The 26548-nt window shown below is 45.8% G+C and overlaps 1 protein-coding gene across 2 annotated transcripts in view; it reads right to left on the bottom strand.

Moving 5' to 3' along the window:
* The window catches only part of RTN1 (reticulon 1), a 120901-nt gene that overhangs the window by 8975 nt on the left and 85378 nt on the right, over positions 1-26548 (bottom strand). The window contains exon 1 of one of the 2 annotated variants that reach the window (XM_005439049.3): positions 7847-8209. The exons of the other annotated variant lie outside the window; for it this stretch is intronic. Within the exon in view, the coding sequence (XP_005439106.1) occupies positions 7847-7907 (61 nt within the window). The 5' untranslated portion in view covers positions 7908-8209. Of the gene's footprint in view, positions 1-7846; positions 8210-26548 lie in introns of those variants that run through there. 2 annotated transcript variants of the gene reach the window in all.

Below are 26548 nucleotides of genomic sequence, written 5' to 3'. Positions count from 1 at the left end.
GTCCACCACATTTATATGTCTGCTTTGAGTTTCATCTCATCCTATATTCATATAAAACCGATTAAGGTAGCAAACACCTCAAACACTTCTGACCCCACGGGTTTACTGCCCTTCAACAGCTCGCAGAAGGTAAGAGGTGGCCCGAGTCTCAGATGAAGGGTAGCTGCCTGCCCCCGCCTGTGCCCCTTCCTTTGCACACTGAAGCGGCAATCATCCAGGCTTAGACCAGCCTCCCCAGCACATGGGGATGCAGTATGAGGATGGTGGGACCAGGAGCTGAGCTGGAGCTGCGCACCTTCACACACACGCTTCCCTGCAGGGCCACTGCCAGCAGGCGCTGGCCCCATGCTGGGCTGGGCTGAGACAGGCGCTGAGTCTGGCTGTTACCTGGGTACTGCGCTACCCAGAGAAACTAACAGAGAGGGGATCCCCCACACCGGGAGTTAACGACATAACAATTAAGTGCTTTGGTCAATCCCTAGGGTAAGAATAAAAGGTCCTAGTATGGTGAAGGGTCCTGCAAGTGCTGGGTGTGTTGTAGACAGTGTGTGTGTGTGCGTGCACGCGTGCACAGCACTGCCCAGACCCAACCACAATGGCACGATTCTGAGCAATGCACGCTGAATATGCATGAAGCCGGAGCCTGGTGCCAATTGAGCCGGTTGATATGTGATGTGCATGCAATTGGACAGTGGGTCAATCTGCCTGGCTAAGCAAGACACGTTTCTGAGAGCCAAAATGCCAACTTCAAACCACCTAAAGTCTGCAGCTAGGATTTGCAAACAGGGTTTGGAAAACAGGCACTGAAACCAGCCTCACCTTCAATGAAGTTTGGGTTCCTTCCGTTTTGAAAATCCCAACTGTAAAATCCTGACCATGCCCATTAACATGCAGAAGCTGTTCAGCTGTAGCTTTCCATGATCTCCCTTTTAGCCTTCTGGATGGAGGAAAGCAGCGTCGGTCACTTTGCACTCTTTCCAGTACAACACACCGGAGCTCTGGCTCATTTGTGGAGATATAAAAGGACTCTGGGGTTTGCCAGAACTGCCTCAGACTCAAAAGTATTTGTATTATTAAGTAGCACTTGCCAGCCATCTCTAAGACAGCAGTGCTGCAGGTCCCTGTGACTGCCTTTGAAGAATTTTCTGGAGAAGCATGTCTGATGAGCTATTTACCTGAAAGTATCGCCTGCCCATGTTTTTTAATTGACAGCATTACTCAAGTAGGCTTTTATTTGAAAGAAAAAGTTTTCAAGGGTGTCAAATCAGTGTATCAGCTATACTTTATGGTATAACTTCATCTCGTAAAACTAATGTGTGGCCCATTTGGGGCCAGTCCCCAGACAAACTATACACAAAGGTAAACTCTATGATACAAGCAACAACTTGTTAATATTAGTAGTTGTTAAGCACCCATGTTTGCAAGGCAAGCTAGAAGTAACCTCACAAGTGTAACAGCAGCAAGCATGCGATGCTTGCGCCACAAGGAACTGCTCCCAAGTACAGTGCCTGAATAGCTCTCCCAGCTCTCATCATGGCTTTCAGCAGAAAATGTTTCTGCTCCTCAATATTTGCATCAGAAAAGCCAGAAAACAGGCCTGGGGGCTGGAAAGGGCAGTGCAGGAGGCAAAAGGTGAAAGACTTGAGATGGCCAAGACGGACTACATAGTGATGCTCCTGAATCCATTCTCTTTGGGACGTGGTGGAAACATGAAGACTGGGTTCAGGTGGTTTATATGGTCTCCAGAAGCACCATGGTGTGGGGCAGCTGCAGCCCAAGGCTCCTGAGCAGGGACACCAAAGGGAGAATAGAGGAATCAAACCAACTTGTAGCTAAAATGTCCTCACTCCTTCAGACTCCTGCGTGGTTATGATTTTGAAAAATACTTTTGTAAGAGAAACAGGGATCTCTGCACTCCATGTCACAAAACAAGTATTTTAAGATGAAAATTAATGACGATCAACTGAGCACAGACTGGAACTTCACATCTTCCACAGCTTCTCCCTCCCTTCCTCTGAAAACCTCTGCTCTCTCCTGACTTTGCAAGTTTTTCCTCTACTGCAACAACTGTATGAAAAATGAACATGCATCAAGCAGCATTTACATGGAAGTTAGCGTAAGAAGTGTGTGCAGACCCCTCGTACCCAGCCTTCAAATGAGGCCCATGGGCCTTGATGATTGAATACAAGGTTTTATGCTCTTCAGCATATTAATAACACCACTGGATGTGATCAAGCTGCCCTCCCCACAATGGAGGTCCTATTGGGCCTCCTTAGAAGGTAAAATCAGTGGGGTTTACAGCTTCATTCCCCATGTAATATTAGTATTAATAAGAAGAGAGAAAAGCCTGTCTACACACAGCCTTTAATTCCGTATACAGTGTAATATCATGATTCGTGAATATAAATTATTTCATAAGGCATTTCTCAGACCTACTGAAAGTGAAATGATCAGGAAATGTAATTTAAGAAGAGCAATCCTGTTTATAGCATTGTTGCAACAATACTTTACAACAAATGCACAAAGTTTTTGAATAGAAGTAAATATTGCTCACACTCAAAGAAATTCCAGTTTGCAGCTTTAACCACAGGCTGTAGGACCAGGCTTTCCCTCTTCTCTCCAGTGAAGAATCCAATGTGGTCATTGCTCCCCTCCTCACAACACAGCTGATTCAAATGTAATACAGGTGGTTACACCATTTAATGAGCAGTCTGGTGCTTTCAGGTGACAGCTGTGATTAACAGCAGAGTCAAGACAGAATCTCTGTGCTTTTTTCATGAGGCACCTCTCCTTATTCTTTATCTCCAACCTTGAGGGATCTGCTCCATACTTCTACCTCTTGTAAACTCTTTGCCTATTAACTTCCTGTCCTTAGTTCAGCTTTGTATCTTTATCATCCACCTGCCCCAAGACCCAACTTGAAAGTTCGGATCTTCTTTGTCCCCGAACTCTGATGAGAGGAGACCTGGAGCAGGAACAGGACCAGGGAGAAGGGAAGTCTTGACAGAGGATGCCCTCCATGTTATATCCTGCTCTATCCACGAGATCAAGACTTGAGCAAAAAAAGTATTGACTGACTGCCTTCTGTGAGGCACCAGAGTGGGTCTGGGTAGACTCAGAAGGACTGGCAATAAAAAATCAGACCTGCAGCTGTGCCACACACAAGTCTATTGTAGTATTATTTCACATTATTATCATCATCACCATCATTCATGATGTTTTTGCTGTTATTGTTAACACCGTTTTCACATGAAAGATGCTTTAAGACCAGGATTTAACACAGCAGCAGGAGAAAGCCTCTTCCACACACCTCCTGCTCTTCAAACCATATCACTACCTGCCTTGGCCAGTTTCTGCAGAGGGTGTTATTGCACTCACCTCCAGTGAGCAGAAATCAGGGAGACCAAGCAGAGTCCCTGAAAGCACTTAATGCTATGGAAATGTTAAGATTTTCCCAAGATGCTCCTGCACCTAAATAACAGAAGTGGCCCCTTCCTAACTCTACCCAAACATTTGAAAAGCTGTAGATTTTCAAAATTAATGGGTCAGACCTACGTTATTTGTGAGAATTAAATATGATGTGGAAAGAGTATCCCTTCTGATATCAAAAAAGCCTCATCAAAACTCACTTCCCAGAGACCTCATGAAAGCAAAAGCAGGCCTCCAATGCTGCCTTCAGCTATTGCCCATCATTGCCTACTTGCTAGAGTTTAAATTACTCCTCAGGTAGTATCTTAAAATAACCTTACTTTTGGGGAATTTTCTCCTTGTGCTGGCAATACAAGCATATTGTCCGTTTGTTCTCAAAAAAAGGGGGAAAAAACCCCATATAGACACGGCACAGCTGGTGTGCAGAGCACATTTTGGCAGAGCTATTGAAATCTCACTGATTTTTTGATATAACCTAGATCAAGGTGTGTGTTGGGATGGCTGGCAGTTGAACAGTGTGAAGCTCATCTAAATGAGTTTGTCCTCTGACTTTAAGCTCTTGAACTTGTGGTCGTATTGCCATCAACAGGAAGGTGCTTGAAGAAGGACGGATAAGATTTCTGCAGCACTGACAAAAAAATGAAAGTAAATACGAAAGTAGAAAAAAATCTTGACAAATTTCATTCCAATTTCACAGGAATTCAACTGTAAAATTAGGAAATCAATTCCTCATAAGTTAGTGTAGTTTTGTGAAACTATTAGCTAAATTGTTAGATCAGATGATGACTTGGTTCCAAGATTTTAGCTCTACCAAGGCTCAACGTAAGAACCAACTACTAGGACAGATTTTTAGGTGCTGCAAAGAGGGAGAACTCATTTAAGAAAGACAAGTGGATCCCAGCTGCGAGTTCAGCGCACAGTATTTTCAGAAAAGCACTGAAGTTACCAAGTGTCTGAAGTAATACTCTAATGCTAATAGCTGTAATTAGACAGACTTCAGAACTGTCAATAAGATTATAGATAAATAGCATGCATCCATATTATTGCCATCGAACTTCTTTACCAGTCCTAAAGTGGGGACCGTTGCCATGAACTGTTGGTGCAGCTTCTCAGCACCCTTTGGAAACCAACTGATGTATCAAGCAAGCAAGAAAGCTGGTTCTCTGGGAACAGCTGCCAGGAAAATGCTACTCAATAATCCAGTCCCAGCAGAATTATGTCAGCTAGATGGATTAGATGAAGTCTGCAGTCCTTTTACACATTTAGTTTTAATTATAATGTGGATAATATTTAGGACGATTTCTATGAAAGGGTCACAGGCTTTTTTCTTTGGATCTTTCAGATTTTCTTTTTTAGTAAGTCTTGCAGGAGGCTGAAGCTGCAGGAACAAGCATGTCACTTATGACCACCCAAGAGCTGGTGTGAAGAAAAACAGTGGAAGAGGGAATATTCATGGAGACCAGTGTACTGACACCAAACAGCTCCGCCAAGCTGTAGTGCAAAGATCTTCCTAATCCAGAGAAACCTCTCCAGCAAGGCACGGGGGTGAGTCCTGCCGAGCTGGGCCGAGTCCCTGGGGAAGGTGTAGAGGCCTGCTCCTGGAGGCACACTTCATCCAGCAGCTTCCCTCTGGGAGCTGAGCACCGTGCTGTGTCACGCGGCTGGCACTGGCTATAGGTTGTTACAGGAAGGCCCACAGCAACCAGCACGCCCAGTCGGAGATGTTTCTCTGAATGCTCATGCATTATGCATGGCTACATCCCAGCCTACTTCAAATGCATCACCTTCCAGTGTGAAAGATTACTTGTGTGTGAAAGTGGGCTGCAACTCCTCGAAGCCACCTATGATAACATTTTGAGCGAAGCATATGCCCAGCAGCAGTGGATTCCTCTGCTGCTCCCCCAAGGGGCTGTATCATGATCTACCACTGATACGATTATGCTGGACCTGCACGATGGTCAGGTAAAACATATTGCAATATTTTAAATGTTGCAAGCATCAGTTGCTTCACTGCAAGGAAAACAACAATACACTCATTTAGTGGTGCAAAGCCAAAGCTTCACCAAGCGGCCCTGCACCTTCTCAACATCCCCACCCAATTTTACACCAAGTATAAGTACTGTAAGTGCAAAGCAATGATACAGCTAGTTCAGTCCTGGCTGTTTGTTAATTAAAACTTGGGTTAAACTCAATGTTCTCTCTCCATTATTTCAGTAAAAATATGCTCTGTATTTACTGAGGTTTGTGTCTGCATCTGTTACATTCACAGACATATTCCAGAGTTTTCAGAAAGAAACCATCATTCCATTGATAACGAAGCTGGCAAAATTATACAACTCCAGGTTTTCACAAAACTGATATTCTGGGTTGAGACAGAGACTACATGAATAATAGATACTAAAAGAATCAATGAATCCAGTCTTTAGTTTTCATTCCTCTGAATTTTCAATTTCTTCTATTTTATCTGGGACTGATCAAAGAATTTTGCCGACAGAAATAATATTCTATGACTCTTCCATGTTTTTTTCTGCAGGACCATTTCTGAATCATAAAGCACCACCCAAGAAAAAGAAAAAGATATGCAAATGATGTGGAAGTGAGGCAAGTGATTTATTTTAGCTGCGTTGATTTTTTTCAGATCTGTTTTTTTTTTTTCAAGTCAGCATAGGACACATTGTATCATTTCATTTTCAGTAAATCTACCTCCGTTTCAAAAAGGAAAGCACAGGAGGAGAGAAATCCCGCTATTATTATAAATCATTAATTAAACAATAGAAGCATGTCCTTTGTTATTCCCCTCTTTATAATTTACAAAAGAATATTTTTTCTGATAAAGATGAAAAATATTTAGTTTGCCTTGAAATACAGGTGGTTCACCAATCTGACTCAGCAAATTAATGATTTTTTAAGGATCAGCAGAACATTGAGCCTTTTTGGAAACAAAACAACCAAAAAACCCAAACCCCACCTAACAAGGAAGTTTATCTGCAAAGCTCAGATGAAAAGACCCTGAAGTTTGTCTGTGGCTCTCCCATATAGCCTTTACAAATCGTGCCATCCTATGGAAAACCCTCGCCCTGGATCAAGGCATGGAAAGCCTGAGCTGCTGGAGGCTGGCATTTAACAGGTGCATGTTTACTTTCCAGCTACTCATCTTCCTTAAAAAAGCCCTCAAACCGTAAATGCAGTTAGGTGCTGAATTAAGACTGCAAAAATACAAAGCTCTCTAGAGACAAGTGGCTGTCTGCAAGATCTCCCCCTCCCAAAAAAAAACCACTTTAGGAAGGTTTTCTGGCTCCTGTTACATAGAGCTGCGTTTATGAAACTAAGTCTGCACGCATCCTGGACTCTTTAATGAGATGATGCTGTGGAGAAATCTCTCTCTCAGGGACCCTGTTGTGAGCATTGACATCATGTACTGTCTATTCAGTGTAAACATGCACCTTAAAATTAAAAAATACATTCAAACAAAGCCTGCCCAAAGCAGACAGCAGCCTGCCTGGCAGGATCAGCCGCTAGCTTTTCTCCCTCTAATCTGCCCACCGAGCAGCGTCACAGAGACTGTCTTTTATCAAAACAAAGGCTGGATGCTGGCTGGGAAGTGTGAAGCCGACTAAAAATGGCTGAAAAGCTGTCCAAGGCACCCGGGAAGGTAGCCAGCCCCACCCAGCACAGACACCAACCTGCTCAAAATAAGCTGAAAATAAGCCCAAAAGGGAGAAGCTATTGTTCCCCTCACCTACTCGGCCACAAGACATCATCGCAGTATTTTGCCCCCGAACAGTTCAGCAGAGTGCTTGAAAGCACAACGAAAGGATTCAGTATTTTTTTTAAAGCAATCCTACAGCAAATTACGACGTGTGTGGCAATACCGCGGCCGCCTCGGTGCTATTGCACTTCTTGCCGAAGCTGCGTTTTCTTTGTGTCAACGCTAGGCTAAGCCCTCGCTATGGGTGTGTCCGTGGGCAGGATGCACCCAGCCACCCAACACAACCGCCTCGAACCCTCGCGAGCCCGAGCAGGCACAAATTCACCATCGCCTGGCTTTCCTAAAGCCCCAAAGGTATGAAATCATGCCAGCGGCAGCCCGGCGGAGAGAGTCGGGGATGAGAAATGACACGGCTAACAGCAAGGGTGGATGCTTTGGGAATGAGCTGTAAGGTGGGAAGGAAGGTCCTGTATCCTGGATGCTTTCGGGGTGAGACAGCTGGAGACGGGAGAAATATAGTCAAAGAACAGAATTAAGGGCTTTTTATCTTTCTTTCTTAAATTACCCCCCACGAAAAGCTTCACGGGGAGGGAAAGAAAACAGCATGCAAAGGCCCACAGGTGAACAATGCAAAAATGGATGGATCCTGCCTTTGCCTCCTCTGACATGCAGTCCTTCTAGCATGCAACACTAGAATAGATATAATACCCTGACATTTCCAGTTGCTCCAAAGACAGTCCATCTTGGTGGAATCGGCACTGGCTTGCATCTCGGAGAGCTGAGGAATGGCCGGTCCTTTCGTCGGAGGCACTGCGTTACCAGTCAGGCATTCCCGAGCATGGGTGGGTTAGCGGGTATCGCTCCCGTCTCCCTGCTCGGCTCCGGACTGATGCTGTAAGCAGCACAGGCGGAGGGGGGAGGGCATATTGTACGCGCTGCGGTCTCCACTGCAGCAAATCAGCAGTGTGATGTGGTTGCCCTAGGGAGCAGGCTCCTTTCAAAAGGGGATGCAGTCCCCTTTCAAATCAAAAGCTTGCGCTCGGCGGCTTAGCCTCCTAAGCCATGGAAATGGTTAAGGCAACCTGATGGCAAAGAAATAAAAACAAATTGGGTGTGGGTGGAGGGGGGGTGGGGGGGTGAGCAGTGTTTCCTATGTGGCTGCATGGCTGTGACTATTCACGTTCCAGAAATTTCTTGACAGTGATGAAATCTGGTGTTTTCTTCCACCCCCCCCTTTTTTTTTTTTTTTTTTTTTTTTTTTGCAAGGGACAAATTTTGCCCAACGCCTCCAGGTTTTGATACCCCCCTCTCCTCTGCCCAGCTGGGTGAGGTTGGGGAGCAGTCAGGAGAAAACCAAAGTCAGGATCCAACCCTAACAGAGCAACCCACATTTTGCTATCTTTTTTCCCAAAACTATTTCAGAAACAGAACAAAATAGCAGAGTACCCACACCACCAGGGACCCCCCTTCTACCCCTGCAAACACAAGCACCCACAGGCATGGGGAGACCTGCATGGCCCCCAGCCCCTCATGCCAAGCCCTGCTACACCAGGATGCCGAGCACCGCAAGCTGCACCCAGGTTAGGGTGTGTGGGTATGAGTGCTGCCTCCTCTCCCTGCTCAAAATGCTGTATAAACCAGGATCCGAGGTGTAAGAGTGCAGGTATGCAGGACTATGTGAAAAAGAGTATGCTCTCTGTAGCAGCTGTAAGCCCACTAATAGCTGACTTTTAACACCACCCTTGACACTCCTCCCCCAGTAAGACACTGCCCCTGCCTCAGTTTCCCCATCAGTAAATTACTATAAGTAGCATCTCAGAGACATCATAACTAAGCAATGGCCATACTTGGCAAATACCAGGAAAGAAAATGCTTTACATCTACCCCATCTGCCTGCCTTTTCAGATTTTGGGGTGGCTATTAATCACAAAGAAACTCCTCCAAAAGTCACCCCATTTCACTGAAGAGTGACTTGAGATACAGCGTATCAGACTTGGTCCAGTCATCGCTGGCAAAATGATCCCAGCTGGGAAATCTCTCAGGTCTGAGGTTGCGTTTAATCTTTTAGATAATGCTAGTTTATGAAACAATTTTACTTTAGCCATGCTATACTGAGTTTCTATATGTACATGTACACGTCAGCATGGGGAACAGAGCTTGAATCTCTCTGGTTTTTTGGCTCCAAAACCAAACGGTCTTTAACACCTGAGTTAACAGAGATCTCCTCCAACCGGCAGCGGCAGGTCATTTATCCTTCCCTCAGGTAACTCATCTCACAGATGAAAGTCAAAATTTAAGGAGAGATTCACCACAGTGTGATCTTAACCTTTACCTAAAAAACTCTGCAGGGATTACGGAGGTCAACAGCTATTGTTCATGTTTCAAAACCATCTTTGAAATTCCCCCAAAGACTTGCTTAGGCTTGAATCCAGCATCTTCAGTCCCCTAACAGGGAAACAATTAATTGGTACGGAACTGGGTTCAATTGTCATTGCATATATTAAGATTAAATAATCTACAAATAACGTTACAAGTCTTGATTTTGTGTTCTTCCTGACTATGTCAAGCAGGAAACTGGTTGGCAAGGGATGATTTCTCATCACGGACTGATTGGTTTAGAACTTTTGCAAGAGCAGAAAATATCCCGATTGATACTTTTTGCCCTGCACGCTGTTTGCAGCTCTGTGATAGGGTTCCCAGCACCAATCCATAATACAAGGTATTTACAAGCAGTGTATATAAAACAGAGCCATCATTCACATGAAACTCATAAATCCTGGAGTCCCTGAAAAAAAGCCAAAGAGACCTTTATCTTAGCGCACCAGTTAAACTCATGGCTATTGGGCATGTACCACCAGCAACACAGCATTGGGAAGACACAAAATCTCTGCTTAGTCTCACTGTAACCCACATTTCTCAGTCAGGTATAAAAGACAAGTTCCCTTTGAACAGAAGAGTTGTCCCTGTACGCTGAACATCTCAACATTGTATGAACAGTGATGGTTTCTCCTTTCTTTCACTGTTGGTAAGGATCTTTCTTGCCCCAGACTTCAGGTCTCCAGCTCCTTCCCCAGGCTACCAAAATGAACCATACCATCAGTTTTTCTGCTTAAACTCTTCCTTCCCTTGGAGAGTGTCTCTTCAGGCCTGGCCCATGTGATTGGACTGTCCCATGCTACTTCCAGAGCTATTTTAATTCATGGGCACCAGACCCCGTCACTTTACCACCAGTAACAAGAACAATACATTTGTGTCAGAAACAGAACTGAACTGGAACTGTGAGTTGAACATACTTAGAAAATGCAAATAAGCTAAGAAGGTCTTCCAGCGTGCACTCACTTATCCCAGGAACCAAGTCAGGTGATGGACAGAGGCAGTGCTTGGCATTAACACTGTATGTGTGTCTACACAGACATTCACAAAAAGTCTAACAAAATCCCAATCAGCACTGGGTGGATCCATGACTAAAATGGCAATTGATAAAAAATGCACTTCTACAATGAGAATTTTAATTATGTATACAGTAATTACTAAGCCAGAATTAGGATGAAGCAGTGGGTCATCAACAGACTGAGGGTGAGAACTACTTCTCTGGAACAGAACTAAACCAGGACCACCAACTAAACATTTACTGAGCAGGCTGGAAGGTGCAAATAAGCATAGCATTGCCTGGATCTCAAAAGGGTGAGACATGCACAGGTCAGAGATCTTGGCATCAACCGCGGGACACTGCAGCATTGGAAAGTTTTCCTGTGATGATGAATAGAAGCAGGATTAAAAGCAGTAAGTGGAATTTGCTTCCCTTTCCTTCAGAGCAGTGTCCATGAGAAGCCTCCTTCTGCCGCAGAATGTTACTGAAGTTATTATAGATCTTAAGATGTTTTAGTAAGGTCACCTAAAGCTCAGTGTTGATGGCACTGCCACAAGCCAAGTGGGCTCTTCAGTATTTGCCTGTTAAGTAGCTCTGCTGGAGATAATGACCCACATACATAGGCTGTGTGGGGCAAAGACTCAGTAAAAAAAGTTACCTGCTTGCTTTCAGCCCATCCTAACCTCCCATTGAGGGAAACCTCTGGCCAAGAACATCAGTAGGGTATTGCTGTCTCCCTCATTCCTTTCCACCCCTCCAACCTCAGCAGGGATTGCTGGATGAGGTGCAGGTTACAGCTCAGCAAAGGACACAGGCACCCTGCCATGGTGCGTGGGCCACCAGTGTTGTGCTCCCAGGGACACAACAAGCCCTGCATCAGGACTAACTCCCCAGTCCTGCCTTGCTCCCCTCCAAAAGCCCTCCCACTTCCATGGTGACCCAGCCTGCCTGTGCACCACTGATGAGCTCTGGTGCCAACAGTTAGCAAGGCTTTTTAGGTAAATAAATTTGAATTGACATAATGGTCCATAAGAGCTCAGCGGTACCCACTGTTCTACCACGGGAAAGACCACACATGGCCCTAAACTTCAGGGATGTACCTGAAGGAGGTTCGTAAGGGCAGGGCTGGAAGGCAGGGTGGAAATCAGCATTGGTTTCAAAGAATATTTAATAACAAATTCAAAGATAGAGCTGAAGCCATCACCAGTTCTGCTCTAAGTGCAGTGACTTTGAAGACACTTTGGACTGAGTATATTTTTCAGAACAGCGCTCTGCATCAGTCCTCGTCAATGCATTGTGGGACACATTGAGGGCAGCGCCAGATCTGCAGCATGGTGCTGTAAGATCCTGACATTTAGCACTTTAGGAGAACAATAGCATTAAGGGAGATCGCTGGGTTTTTCTTCTAAGCTAATTTGTTCTTAGCATTAGCAACAAAAATAGAGGGGATGCTATTTTAAAAGTTGTTTTAATATGTCTCCAAGCTCTAAAGAGCAATGGGGAATTTTTGCCTGAGTACTCCACGCCAAGGGCAGCCAACAATTACATTTTCGTGAGGAGGCTGTCAATAGCAGAGGGATGGGCCAGGTCCTGTCCCTGCTCTCATCCTTCCCACTGTCTTGCACTCATTCTTGCAAATTTTCAGGGCTGCAGAATCACTTAAGAGGCAGCTCAGGTGAAAAGGCTATGAGCTGGGAGATGCTGACGGCTATTTCACATCCATCACTGTTCACAGTATAGGTGGTACATAGACAGCTCTGTCCTTGCTTGCTGTCTTTTGCCCCAGGTCTTTGGTATTTTCTCTTAGGAGATGTAACGCAGTGATTAATTACTTTTTTCCTTAGGTCTTTAGACCACAAAAGGAATCAATAAGCTGGTAAAAAAGACAATACGGTCTTAAACTGGTACAATTTAAGTCTGGAGCTAAATACTCATAACAAAAGAAACCCTGTGTCCCAGCATGCCACATAATGTTCCAGCTTCCCTGTGAGTTCTTGTAGAAGTCTTGAAATGCCTGGATTTATGAGGGATTTTTTAAATAATCAGTCAAAAGATTTGGGTAGTTCAGAAGGACAAGAAGTTGGTTTTAAGATGTGTTTCTAAGCTTCTGCTCTGATACCTCTGTTTCACTTTCTGCTCAGCAGAACTGTTCTTCATGCCCATTTTTGCTCAAAGTCTGAGATTATCATATGGTCTTCAGCAACAACCATGTGACATGAGTCAAATGAGCGGGTGAAAGAATCAGTGGGATACATTTGCTTCCCTCACTGGGAATGAGGTGGCCTTTCCTTGAATCCTAATAAATGAGCCTTTTGAGGGGAAGCCCTTAGATTGTTAAGAATCAGTTTCCCATTTTGGTTTTTGAACTGCCAATGTGCAGTCCCTCAGCAAACCTGTCACTGATCCTCTTCACCAGCCATCCCAGAGGTGGCTGGCACTTCTGCAGAGCCATCTGAGCTCACCAACTACTGCAGGCAACAGCAAGTGTAACACATAAGAATCAGTTTTGATTTACTCCTGGCTGTTCAGCAGTAGATAATTTCTCTTGTTTCTTTAATGTTATTTTTGAACTGTGAGGATCACAGAAATGAAGGCTCTATTCCTGCCATTGACCTAGAAAAGTCTTTTGATTCTCTCCAGTGGGACTACTTTTTTTCAGTTGCTGGGAACCTTAGAATTGGGTGTTTCTCTCCAGTGGGAGAGGTAGTTGGTACATCTTCATTCCACCTTTAAGATTTGATAAGTAAAGCTGATGAGACCCTAAAACTGGCTGACCTACTGCATTCCTCCATTGCAGAGGGCTCTTACAACACTTGCAGCTTATCCCTATTTTCAAGTCTGCACTACTAAATTTTTCTCTCTTACAGCATTGCTGGTGCTGCAGCTGGCATTATTAATTCCATTTCATTAACTGATCTTCCTAATGGACTGGAAGACAAAAGAGAAGACAGTTCTGAGACCACAGCATGGCTGGGCCTCAGGAGATCTGTGTTCAGTCCTCACATCTGCCACAGGCTTCCTATGTGACCTTGGGAATCATCTCTCTTAGAGCTCTGGGTCTGCTTGGTCTATTTAAATTTGGGGCATCATCTGCTTTTTAAGCTTCATTTCTGCAGCACCCAGCACAACATCTGCTGGTCTAGTAAGGGAGCCTTGCTCATTTTTGCAACACAACTTGCAGGCTGGTGCTACTGGCTGTCATTCTTGGACCAGGAGAGATCAAGTAAGATTGTAAAGATGAATTGGGATTGCATTGCTCTTAGAAATGGTGAAATCCTGCCTCGTGCTGTGCAAGGATGCTGGGGGGCAGAGGAGCCTCCTCTTTAGCCAAGCATGCCCAGAAGAGATGAAGACGACATGTTTTTAATAAATTCTCAAAGCAAGGTCTGAAGCCCAGTGCCTGAGCTGGGGAAACAAAGCCTGGACTTTGCCACATGGGTGTGCCACAAGGCACCAGGGACCTTGTCTCTGCCAGGGCAAGGTCCTGTGCTGGGAGCAGAGGAGGTGGCCCTGGAGCAGCTCTCACTGGCTCTCCTCCTGCACTGCTGACACCCTGCAGCGTGCAGGGCAGGCACAGCCTCTCTGAGCTGCTTTGCTGGGAGGAGGAGGAGGCAGTAAGAGGCAGAAATAAGAGTGTGAGCTGGGACCATGCCAGCACAAGCACGCAGGTACATGGCACAGTGGTGCAGAGGGAGCCATGCCCCAGGTGGGCAGCCCTGCTGCAAGCCCAGGCAAAGCACCACACCAACGCAGCTCTGCAACACAGCAGCACTGGGCAGGTCCTTCCCGGTCAAGTCCTGCCTTTTGCTCCTCCACACATCCAGGTCCTGGGCTGAGGCAGCTCTGGTGCAGCCCCAGCAAAGATATGCCCACAGAAATACCTAAAGCCTTGCTTCCAGCTTCCAAGGGCCACCCCTCGCTCCTTCTCTGCTGGGATCAGGCCCAAGGCTGGAAGTTCCAGGTGCCAATTCAAGGGCTGGGATGCTCTATCCAAGTGCAAAACGCAACTACAAATTGTGCAAATGTGACTGCAAATTAAACCAACAGCCTGCAGACACAGGCTCAGGAGACCGAGGTTTCATTTGCAGCAGTGCCACAAGCCCTTGATTCAGGTTGGGATTCTCATAAACAGCCAGGGGTGCTGGCAAATGAGCTGTGGTTTGCAGCATTTCTGCTGGCTCCTCTGCTCCTGTACCCTGCACTCCTCCCGCTAGCCCAAACCAGGTGGGTACGAGAAGGTGCAGAATAACTTACCTCAGACCAAGCTCCTCTCCCCAGCCCCTGTTGCCAAAAATCCGTAATTTTGTTTGGGGAAGGGAGTACCCAGCAGGCCCTGAGCTGCTCACCCCTCTGCACCGTGCTGGAGAGCTGCTTCAAGCATCTCAGCACAGACATCTTTGCCTCCCCCACCACTGCCCCCCCCACCACTGCGCAGGGAGGCCGGGAGGATAAACGCATTAGTGGTGGAGGTGTGCGGATACTGTGGCCATGCACGTACTGGCTCGACCGACACACAATTGTCATGGCAACCCCAGCCTTCCCTGGAAAACAGCAACGGATCACTAATACACCACTGGATGCAATAGCCACAACCGCCTGCTCCCTAGATGCAAGACACCTGGGTACCAAAATGCTCTCTGCAAACTTCTTCTGGAGGGCTACTAATTACTTAACCTGTAAAATTCAAGCAGAACACACCTTACACCCGTTAAGTCAGTCACAGTAACTTCTTCTAAGAGTCTGTGCAGTTCTTGAAATCGTATTTAAGTGTATTTAAGGGGGATGATGCTCACCAACTTCTAGATTATACTTGGGCTGGGAAGTCGGCTGCTAATATGGAAAAATCTCGGCTGAGGTTGCAGAGGAAAGGGGGATAGGCTGGACAGGGGCAGGTAAGAAAGCAGCTGCCCCTGTCCTGAGCAAATGCAACCCTACAGCACTTGCAAAAGTGATGGAGCAGGGAAAGACCGTGACTGCTTATTGCAGCAATGCTACCAGTGCTGCATGCAGTGCTGCATGATGAACGAGAAGCGCATTAGTACTGTCCAAGGGAGGAAAAAAAACAACAAAAAGATAAATGAAGGACATAAAATACTGGTGTGGAAGGCAGAAATGTCAGTGCAAGGCTGCAGGAGGGGGAAAGCAAAGAAAAAATATGAGCAGGGCTCTGGTGAGAGCCAGTATGAGCACTGGGTAGAGAAATGCTTTGGACAGTGAAGCAGCACTCTGATTTTTAAATGTTATTATGGGCCTCTAGGGTAATTAGAAGAATTAGATCAGGAAATGATGCGCTAGAAGTGTTGCCTGGAAAGTGGTCAGAGTTGTGTTTGCTGGTGAAATGAGCGGGGAAAATGGTTTTGTGGGGCATTTTAGGACATCAGCTAGATTAGGACATCAGAAGAGCTACACACAAAAGCAGTGATGGCTTGAGTACTGGGGGGGGGGCGGGGGGTGGCCCTGCCCCAGCACATCCCCTCACACAGGTCACAGAGGGAAGAGTAAAGGATGAATCACATGTATATATCTTATGGAAGATACCATAAGCAAGGTCAAGCAAGCAAGCTTCCATCCTCAAATCAGCAAAATATGTAATGAAAATCCACACCCTGGAGCCACCTCATTAGGAACTTAACATCAGTCATCCCTAAAACTTGGTATCTCATGCATACAGATGCAAAATGGGGAAAAAGAAGAAAAAAAATACAGAACCCAGATAAAGCCACTGATTTTGTGGAAATGGGTTTCTCTCTGAAAAACAGATTCCAGCTCTCAGTACTTGAATATCATGTATCCTCGCTCCCCCTCTCTGCACACAATGAGAAAGTCCTGATTTGGATGCTGACGTAGAGTGTCTGAGAAAAGACAATTTTATTTCCCATTCTCAAGGCCAAAGGATTAAACATAGATCAGCAAAACTATTTCACATTTAGAAAACCAAACTAAAAAGCCTAAATTCAGATTTTCCTGACAATATCATTAAACTTCATAAGCCACATTTTCCTGGTAGCTTCTGCAAAGGAATGACAGCTCTCCGCTCTGGGAAAAGGATGAATATATAATAGGAGGTATAAAGTGAATTTAAATATATTTATGTAAAATGGAATTATTTTGCCATCTTTATGAATTAATAAGTAGCATGAAAGTTCACTGGACAACAATGAAGAAGGGATAATGTTTTCCTTATGTCACAGTACATTTAAACATTGCTTCAATAATGGATAGCATGTGGATATGGTGGAAGTAGCAATAATTTCAGAGTAACAGTGTAGATTTGCAGAGATACAGAAATAGCTGTTATGCCAGAGCACTGCACATGAACAATGCGAGGTGGAAGGACAGCATGCTACATTCTCTGCATGAATAGTGAATTCCCTTGCAACAGGTTTGGCTTTTGCAGAAACTGGGGAATTCCAAACAGAATAGTAAAATAGGTCTGGGGGAGCATTGCAAAAGGTCTGCTGGGATTTCTGAACTGCTTTCCCTAAGTATTCATTCTCTGCAAACATTTAAGTACATGGGGCTTTGCTGAAACTTCCTGACTGAGACAGGTACCACCAAATAACCCTTTGCCCTTTATCAGACACCTCGTTCTTAATAAAAACATACAGGGACCAAAAGCACAATATTCCTGTGTCCCAAGGCTCTTGCATTTCATATGCCAGATACTTACAAATAATTTCTTGCAAATGAATCAGAGATAAAACATAATGGCATTACATTAATTTTAAATTATGATAAATTCAAGAAAACCACAATCTTTGTATATACCAACAAGATGAACCTAACCCCCAAACCCAAACGCCATTAATTTGTTTTGGATGAACCTTATCTTTCACAGGTACAGTAGACGTGAATGCCAGGCAGGTCCCTGAGTCCTGCTGGTCTGCAGCACCTGCAGGTCCAGGCTTTGGAAACATCAGCCTCTGAGCACCCCCAGCTTGAAGCTGAGAGACATCAGCCCTCTAGATTAGGATGGCTGGTACTGGGGGCCAAAAGAGAAGGGACTGTACTCCATTTTGGAAGCAGCAGCTTTTACCTTTTCCAAAACACTTGCTTTTTAACTGGGGGTGGGTGGGGTGGGGGTGGTGTCCTCCGTTTTTTCCCCAGGTTGCCTAATATTTAAAGTGATCAAAGTTTCCTGTGAACCACAGCTTCTAAGTTTCAGATAAATATAGCCACACTGCCTCAGAATTTGTTTGTTTTCCTCAAGTTGCAAACCTGCAGTCAAGACCTACTTATTTTGGAGCAGAGAGAACTGCTGCTCGTCACCACTTGCTTCAGCGACCTGGGAGGAGCACGGCCCTGCACACAGGGTGCAGCTCTATGGCGACTTGGGGCAAACCGACCAGCAGCCTCTGTGCTGGCTCGAGGGGCCAGAGCAACCCTGCAGCAGGCAGAAAGCAAACGGAGGCGTGATGCACAGAGACAGGCTGCTTATAGGGATGCACGGAGAGGGTGATGGAGGTGGCTGTGGCTGAGCGTTGTGACATGCCCAGCCCACACTGACACACAGAAGGGCAACCTTGAGCCTTTCGAGGCACGCTGAGCTCTGTGGGCTCCAAGGGTACGGCTGAAACCACGTGTAAGGGCAGAAAGGTCCTAGCCCCCCCCTTCCTTGCCCACCCACGCATACCCACTCAGCCCTGTACAATTTATTTTGGCCTCCCCATTAGCTGGGAAGTAAATGTGGCAATTACTTTGCACATCTGAAGTGTCAGAACCCTTCCACACATTTCTCTGAAGCTAAATAATTAATGCAGAGCTCTGATCAGCATGAATCTCATGGAATCCTCAGACAGTGCGGAGTGACACTCATTTTTACATCTCGATGCCTGAGACAGGGCTTTGTTAAGAGGTCAAGGATGGATAGGCTTCCCAGCCACCCAAATGGGAAAAAGGGCTTGGCTTGGGGTTTATTTTGGAAAAGAAAGTTTCTGCCCTGCTTTGTGCTTAGCATGCCACAAAGAGAAGCAGCCTTTAAAATCTGCATGCTTTGCAAGTGATGGAGGATAAAATATACTTCTTTTCCATGAAAGACATCCTGCATTAAGTAGCACCCAGCAACTTGTTTATCTCAGTGCCTCCTTAGAGGCACCACATCTAAGAGGCTTTTTCCTTCCAACCAACAAACAGGAGGGGTCACGTAGAAGATACCAGGTGTGCGGCTGCCAGGGGTGAGGCTCGGATCCTGCAAACCAGACCACCACAGCAGGACCTAGCTCCTACAGCAGGATCAGGCCCCATGGAGTCATGTCTGCGTAGGTGGGTTTCCAGCTTGGCCTCTGGTGGCAGGGCGAGCTGGTGTCCCTGCAGGGTGAGAGCCTTTCCAGCAAGAGACTGCTGCATGAGAGATGCAGGAAGAGATGGTGGCTGTTGCTTAAGGTCCGTTCTCTCCTGCAAGTTCATTCTTTCTGAATCAATTCCCCATACAAAGCATGTCAGCCACCCAAAAAGCCCTATCGAGCCCTGCCTGTGCCATGCAGGTCTGTGTGAGCTGCCACTCTTTTCCCTGCCCTCCCCTGTTTTGCCCTCAAACTGCAAATAATCTGTTTTTTACCACGAGGAGGGCAGCTGCGCAGCAGACACATGGAGCTATTACATGAGCAAGCTGGGTACCTTTGGAGTCCCAAAGTGCAGAGGAGGGGTAAGATCTTCACCTCTCCAGGGAGGAGATGAAGGAGATGAAGGTAAAACAAAGGGATTACATTAAAGCTGAACTCTTCTGACCCCAAATGCCACAGCCACAGTGACACCAGCTCCAAAACCCACTGTCCCTGCCCTGTCTCATGCACTTCCCCTCTGAGCATCAAAGGGCACATTCATGGGCTCAGGGAGGATGCTTTCAACCCCTGCAGCAACACCAGTCAGGGACCTCAAAAAGTTGCCTCTCCCTAAAGGGATTTCCTCCTCAGCCATAGTTCTGTACAACAGGAGGTAAAGGCCTCCTTGCAAGGAAAAGCAAATATTTTGGAAATCATGTACTTTAAGTCTATGCCTGGTTTTGCCTCATCCAACACATGTTTCCATGGAAGCAGAGGAGGGAGGGGGCAGCCTGCGGCTGCAAATCACAGCTATCTCACTGCCTGCTCCCAAGTCTGGAGAGACAAATAGATCATTAAAAACAAAACAAAACTGAAATTAAAAGAATCCCTTTTGATAGTAGACAGCTGATATTTAGTGCTGTAATGTTTTTAGGGACTGGGATCCAAGCACATCCCAGCTGAATGAAACTGAACTTGGGCTCATTCTCAGAGGAAACAGACTATGCGTTGAATAAAATGATTTTTGTTCTTTTGTTGATCACATTGGTGCGGTGATTGTGTGAGCACAGAGAATGGCAGCGCAGCACACAAAGGGAGTTACATAAAAGGATTAAAAAGATGTTCAGCATGGTTTGAAGGAGTGTATTGCAGAGAGTGACCAAAACAAGGATGGTTTAGGAAATACAGACTGTTTAGAAAAATGGAAGGTTTATCTGTTGATCCAAACCTGGTTCTGATCTCATGAGTGAGTCTCCTGAAATCAGTCTGTCAATCAGTTGCTCTTATCAACATGTCCTTTGAGCATAAACTTATTTTTTACTATAACCAGAAAGTTCTCCTGGCCTTAAACTAGCATCTTGAGGCATCACCACATTCAAACAAAACATGCAGTTCCTTACAGCTTGCGAGCATGTTGCAAATACATCTTCTTGCTGTTGAGCCAGGCGCATTTCACTGGGAGCAATTACCATATATCCTCAGGTAAGAGCTGCCTCTTACCCAAAACGTTGCACTCGGTGACTTGAACATAGCTGCTCCACACAGCTGCTCTCGAGCGACAGAGCTGGATCTACCCAGTCACCTCGTGCCAGCTCCCAGCAAGATAGCAGGGCTGATATATATGTGCAGCCATTACGTGAGCAAATGCAAAATGTACTTCCTGCAGTTACGCCCCTCAGAAAAATATCTGTTTTACAGCAGCCTGCCTTCTCCCAAAAGGCAGCAGAATTTCTTACCAGTAGTTTTTTGGTGGTTTGTTTTTTCTTTCTTGACTACCGGCCAAGAAAAATGAGGCACACCTACAAAAACCGCCAATTAGAAAATATAGTTGCAGACTCTACTGAGTTAAAAATCCTGAGTTTTTAGTGCTTCTGAGATTTCCTCCCCACAGCTCTGTGTAATGGATTTGGAGCTGTTCTCTATAGCTGCCTGAACGCTGAATTTCTGAATACTCTGATCAATACTGTATTGAATACCGATACCTATGATCTAATGACAGCTCTGGGTGCATCTATTACTTAAGTTTAGTAGATAGCTTTCAGGGGGAGAAAAGCAAAAATTGAAAGAATAGGTCAAATAAATGAATTTTTTAGATACTACATGGGAACAGGGAAACGTGAGATGAAAATGAATCTACTGGGGAAAATGTAGAGATTTAGCTAGGAGCAGGACTGACCCCATTTCCGGAACTTGCAAAGGTCCCAGGCAACTCTATACCAGCAAATCCTAATGAGCGAGCAGCAGTATCACCAAAGGTATCATTCTTGCCTTTTCTGGCCAGTGAAATTCACTGCTAAAAGGGGGTTCAAGCCAGCAGACCAGATAGGGTAGGGCCCAGCAAACACCTTTATGCACAGGCTGGAGGCAAAGTCTGCGGTGGTGCCAAGTACCAGCATCCTGGCAGGACCTGCAGGGAAGCACTGGTTTGGTTTTCATCTCTGGTTAGTGCTTGGTTTCTTTCTTCATCCCAGCAACAGGAATTGCCTGGCGGTACTGGTTGGTAACATGAACTGTGATAAACCAAGATTTCTTCCTTCTTAAAAAATATGGACATCAAATCGTAATAGTGATTTGTCGCTTGTTTCTACCTATGACATCAATGAGCGAGCCATTGAGTGTCCACTGGGCCCAATGGTCTGAAGGTGAAAGCGTCATGTATCCCATTCCCAACCCTGAGCCCACAAGGACAAGGTTCTGCAAGTTTTACAAACATGTAACTCAACAAAGGAAGAATGGTGCACCTAAATTCTTGGACCAAGCAGGAATGAACTGGAAAGTGAGCAGAAAAGTAGTGCAGTTGAGTCTGGAAGATACCAGAGAAGCATTTGCCTCTAAACAGTGCGGGACAGTGATCCCCAGAGTCACACAGCAGTACAGGCTGGACAGGGAGCATCCGAGGGAGACGGGCTAAGGGAAAGGGGGAAAGCTGTCAATAAAATCAAGCGGTGTGGCAAAGAGAGGAGGAAGGAGGAGGCTAGCAGGGCAGCTAGCGCTGGAGCCATGTGTGTTTACCTCGTGCTGTGTACCAGTGACCTTGAGAGTGATGCCATTATCTAATGATGCCAAATAGTAGGAGGCACAGAACAAATTAATTACAAATGGGAGATTAGGCTTACGGTCTGATAAGCAGCTCACGGAGTTCAATGAAGAGAAGTTTTAATGAGATTAAGTGACAAAGCCATCACTTAGAAGGAAGCATTAAACAGACTACAGACAAGGAGAAAGAACTGGGGGCGAAGGCAGAGAACTATTAAAACCATCTGTGTTATTAAAAGAAGAGTAAACAAGGCCTGCGCCTCTCAGGGAGAAATGGAGATGATAGTAAGGCGTGCTGGCACTGCCGGTGGGAACTCTTCCCTTGACCGTATTGTACACAGCATCTGAGTCAGGCTCAGGGGGATAGCCATGGAGTGCAGCAAGGGAAACCCATCACACATTGGGACCAACAAGATGAGCAAAGCACTAGCTAGCTTGGTATGAATTACTGCAAGCAAGAGCTTGAAGAGGAGGTCCAGGAGGCCTGGGTTACTAGGGCATTGCAGCAGGCTTGATGGAGAAGACCTTTATCATGGTCCACTCCCAAGAGCAAATACAGCAAGACACTGGATGGTAGCAATCAAGGAAAGAAACAGGCTAGCATTTCAGGCTAAGAAGGGCAGCTCTTAAATAATAATAGCTACTGCTAATGATGAATAATTAAAGCAGACCATTTGGTCCTCCAGCCCTTACGTAGTTCCGTTCCTCTAATGTACAGCAGAAGCATCATTTATAGTACGTCACGCGCTCACACGGACTGGATGTGCTTCATCTCCTACCAAACCCACTGTCTCCTTCTCCATGAGCTGTGTTTAAAGCTGAGTTCAAATATAATGGGAATGGAAGCAGGTTCGAATCAGACTGATGAGAGACCTAGGGTGTAAAGAGTGTAAAGGCAGCCTCATCTTACCATGCAGCAAACGTGTGCAACAGTAGGGACTGGAGATAACAACCCCTGTTCACATCACCTACAAGTAATGGGCCAAAACAGTTCCTGAAGAGAGTCATGTCATCTTTCAGTGGAGGAGGGAAGACTTCTGTATGTCTGTTTTAAAAGGAAATACTGGACATGTTTCCTTATCTTTCCTTTTCATGATGGGACAGGTGCAGTTGGGGTAAGTGGGGATGACTGACATTGCCGGGCACATGGTGACTCACTGGCACAAGAGTTCACCAATTCTCACTTCTCAAATGGATCCAATTAGGGAAAAGGTTTGGGAACAAAGAGATCAGACCTCAGCCCCCTCACTTGTCTCCTCTCTCCCTTGCCTTTCTACCTACCCCTCCACCTGAAGGGTAATACCATGGCGAGGTGATTGGGTGACCGAAAAAAGGAGTGGGCACCAAGCAAAGCAGGGCTGACCCTCAACCAACACAAAATGGTGGAATTTCTTGGTTTCAGGCATTAAGCAATTCTCCTTAAGACTGAAATTCATCCTTCGCTTTCTGAGGAAAGGACCTTACTGCATGCTGTTATCTCGGCCAGCAAAAGATCCTGATCTTACCGGGTCTCCAGGCACTACAAATAAAATAAGAGCTAAAACCAATGAGCACAGAGCTTGCTTTCTCCTTAAGAAATCAGGGATCAATTTGTGTGTGTTAAGAAACACATCTAGCACTGCAGCCTTTTGAAGTTATCTGCTATTCCCCTAATTTCCCTTGCAATGCAGATTATCCAAATGTAGATCCCTGGGTGCTCTCTAATACACAATTCCAGTAAATATTTACATCCTCTCTCTTCCTATTTTGGTTTGAAAAATGCTAAAAGGATGCACAGAGGGTGCCTCAGCATTTTACACTCTTCAGTTTGGTCTGCCAAAGCAAAACCCTGGAAGAGTGACAGCGGAAAGGTGTTGCGTTCTCACTTTCTGCAAAGAGTCAAACTCCTACAGGTAAATCTTGTTTAAAAAACCTGCACAAAACCAAAGTATGTGGCAGAACCTTCTTCAGTGATTTGGTTTTTCAAATCTCTTCTCCGTTCAGTGGGGATTACCCAAGATACACTAACAGAGGTGGACTCTCCCCATTTCTTAGGGTCTGTTGCTGGGGAAGGGAGAAGCAATCCTGGGAAAACACAAACCTTACTGGTTTAGGATGCACGTGCTTCATGCATGCTTCCTTGTTTGCACCTCATTTTCCTGAGCCAGCGCTGACAGGGATGAAATGATAACTTGGCTAACAAGCCTGGTCACACCTGGCTTGACCTGGATGTGAGATGCTGAGGAAACCCAAGCACAGGCTGGACGGTGGCTGTGGGTCCTTCTGATGAGTCCTTGTGCTGAGTGATGGAGACCAGGACCTGAAGGCTCACCACAGCACACGCCAGTAGGGACATCCTTAGGAATGGGTCAGCTAAGAACCCCAAAGGTCACAACTGTTTTGTAGCATTTGCTGGAAGTGGTTGGGATGGTCTTATCCCTGGGTGTGGGTGGGGCTCAGCTCTGGTGGGGATGGCATAGCGGCTTGCTTTACTTTCAGCTCTAGAAAAAGGAAGGAGCATTGGACTCTGCAGGAGCCCAAAGAAACCAGGGACGTGGTATCTGGATGCAGCTGAGCACAGCTGGACATGCTGATTTCGGCTTTGCAAAGGCCCAGACAGTTCCTGCTGTGTTTCTGCTGCATGTTTGTCCCCTTGCTTTCTCTGCAAAACCTCCATTTAGCAGCACTGAGAGTCTCTACTGAGCAAGCACAGCGCAGGCAGCAGGAAATGGGAAAGCTTAGGTACAGAATTATACATACAGGTATAATACATATCTGTGCCTGAAATCCATTAATAGAAACTGCAGATCTGAACTCCACCCTTGCCTACAGGGCAAAAGCAAAGCTGCATCTGAATAAATCCTGAAAATTTCAGCTGCCAGCATCTCCAAATCAGAGCAACAACAACAGGAGCTGAAGCCAAGTGCTCTGAATATTTTCTTCCAGAATACCCGCGAGAGCCTGGCTGTATGTAGCAGGGCCATTTACATGGTGTTTGAGGCATCATTTTTAGTCTTAGCAGACAGAGAGGTGCCAGGAAACGATTCTGCTCCCCAGGCAGGACTCCAACCACAGCATAGCCAGGCCTGTGAGTCCATGATTATCACATTGATCTTTTCAGCTCCCTGCCATGCAGCATCAAGCATGTGTTAGTAGGCAGACTTGATGATCTTAAAGGTTTTTTCCAACCTAAATGATTCTATGATTCTATCCCAGGTACTCCTCTTAGCTACTGCTGCTGGTTGCAGTGTGGTGAATACTGCAAAGGCATTGCCTCTGCTCAGGCTGTCCCTGAGACAAGGGTCAGATCCTAACCATGCTAAAGATGAGGCTTCAGTTCACTCACTTCCCCCAAAACACAGTAGCATAATGCAGAACAGTTTGATAAGGCGTTTTCCCCCTGTTTCTATGGGATTTAAAGTGGAGGGAAGACGGAAGGATACCTGCAGACAGCTGCCCAGATTGGTCAGGGAAAGGGGCTCTCACCTGGAGAAGGAGCACGGAGGGAAAACACTGCAAAACTTGTGACTGAGTTTTAACCAGGGGTGCAGGAACAGAACCTTTAAAAGCGATAAGAGGAGATGGCACGCTCTCCAGACAGATACGGCTGACAAGGGTTAATCTTTCAGACTTCGTGGCTCTACCTGCTCTGTCACAGCTGCCCCATCAATGCTTCGGGCCTTAGACAGCTGCTTGCTGGCCATTCCCTGCTCTTTGCAATACCTCCCCTCAAAGGGAAGGTCTCCCATCACAAATGAAGCTAATCTGGGCCCACAGGCGTCACCGAAGTCACACCTGTGTGCAAGGCCCAAAACATTCACTCTTCCCTTTACAAAGGGCTCGCACCCGGCAGCAACTGGCACTTAAGGGGTGGGATCCCAGGCCAGATCCTCTGTGAAATCTGTGACACTGGGACATTTGGCTAACACATCGTTTTGCATTTTCTCTCCAGCACCCTCATTTATTTCCTTTTGCAAAGTCAGTTTGCCCAGCCAGCTCAATGAATAATTCAGCACCATTAAGCACGTGCCAGAGCCGCTTCAGCACTTAGTAGGATCAGTTCTTTGGCCCTTTTCTCCATTTAAACTTCATTCCAACACAATCGCCCCTTCATTGCTGCTGGAGGAGCAAGATCTACAAGTAGAAAGCACATTGCCATAGCTATATGGAAATATAGCTATATATATGGAAATCACCCCTTTGACAGAAATGGCATGCTGCTCTCCTAACCATTCTGCTCGATGCATGGCGCCTCACTGCTCCTGCTCACTGCCACTCTGAATGATGGAGAAACCTGCTATTTTTTTACAGACATCTATTGGATGTAAGGGTCAATAATTAGGCAATAAGGATTATCTCACAAGCCAGGATTCATAAAAAACAGAGGTCATTTCCCAGTTCTGTTGTGTGTTCCTGGTGTTATTGCAGTGAAATCAATTATCACACTCAACAAATCAATTACTCATGTGATAAATTAGCCAATTTCAGCCCCTTTTTCACCAGCTTTTCTAGACAAAGGGACTTTAAGATAGGTGTGCATGTGCTTCAGCATCCCATCTGTAAGATGACAATACCATCTTGTTTCTCACTTTGCCTGGAGATTTGGACCATTTCACTGTCCCTTGCTGCTAACTGCAGTGCTGAGAAAATGGGCTCTCAGCATGGGCAAAGCCTGTAGGTTCACTGCTTCTAGTAATCCTGTCACTCTGACTGAACCATCTGTACTTCAGTCCCCCAAAATGGCACTACTCAGACCCTGCCTCT

The sequence above is a fragment of the Falco cherrug genome, chromosome 7 (genome assembly GCF_023634085.1).
Source record: "Falco cherrug isolate bFalChe1 chromosome 7, bFalChe1.pri, whole genome shotgun sequence".
NCBI lineage: Eukaryota > Metazoa > Chordata > Aves > Falconiformes > Falconidae > Falco > Falco cherrug.
This window is presented reverse-complemented; position numbering and strand designations above follow the sequence as displayed.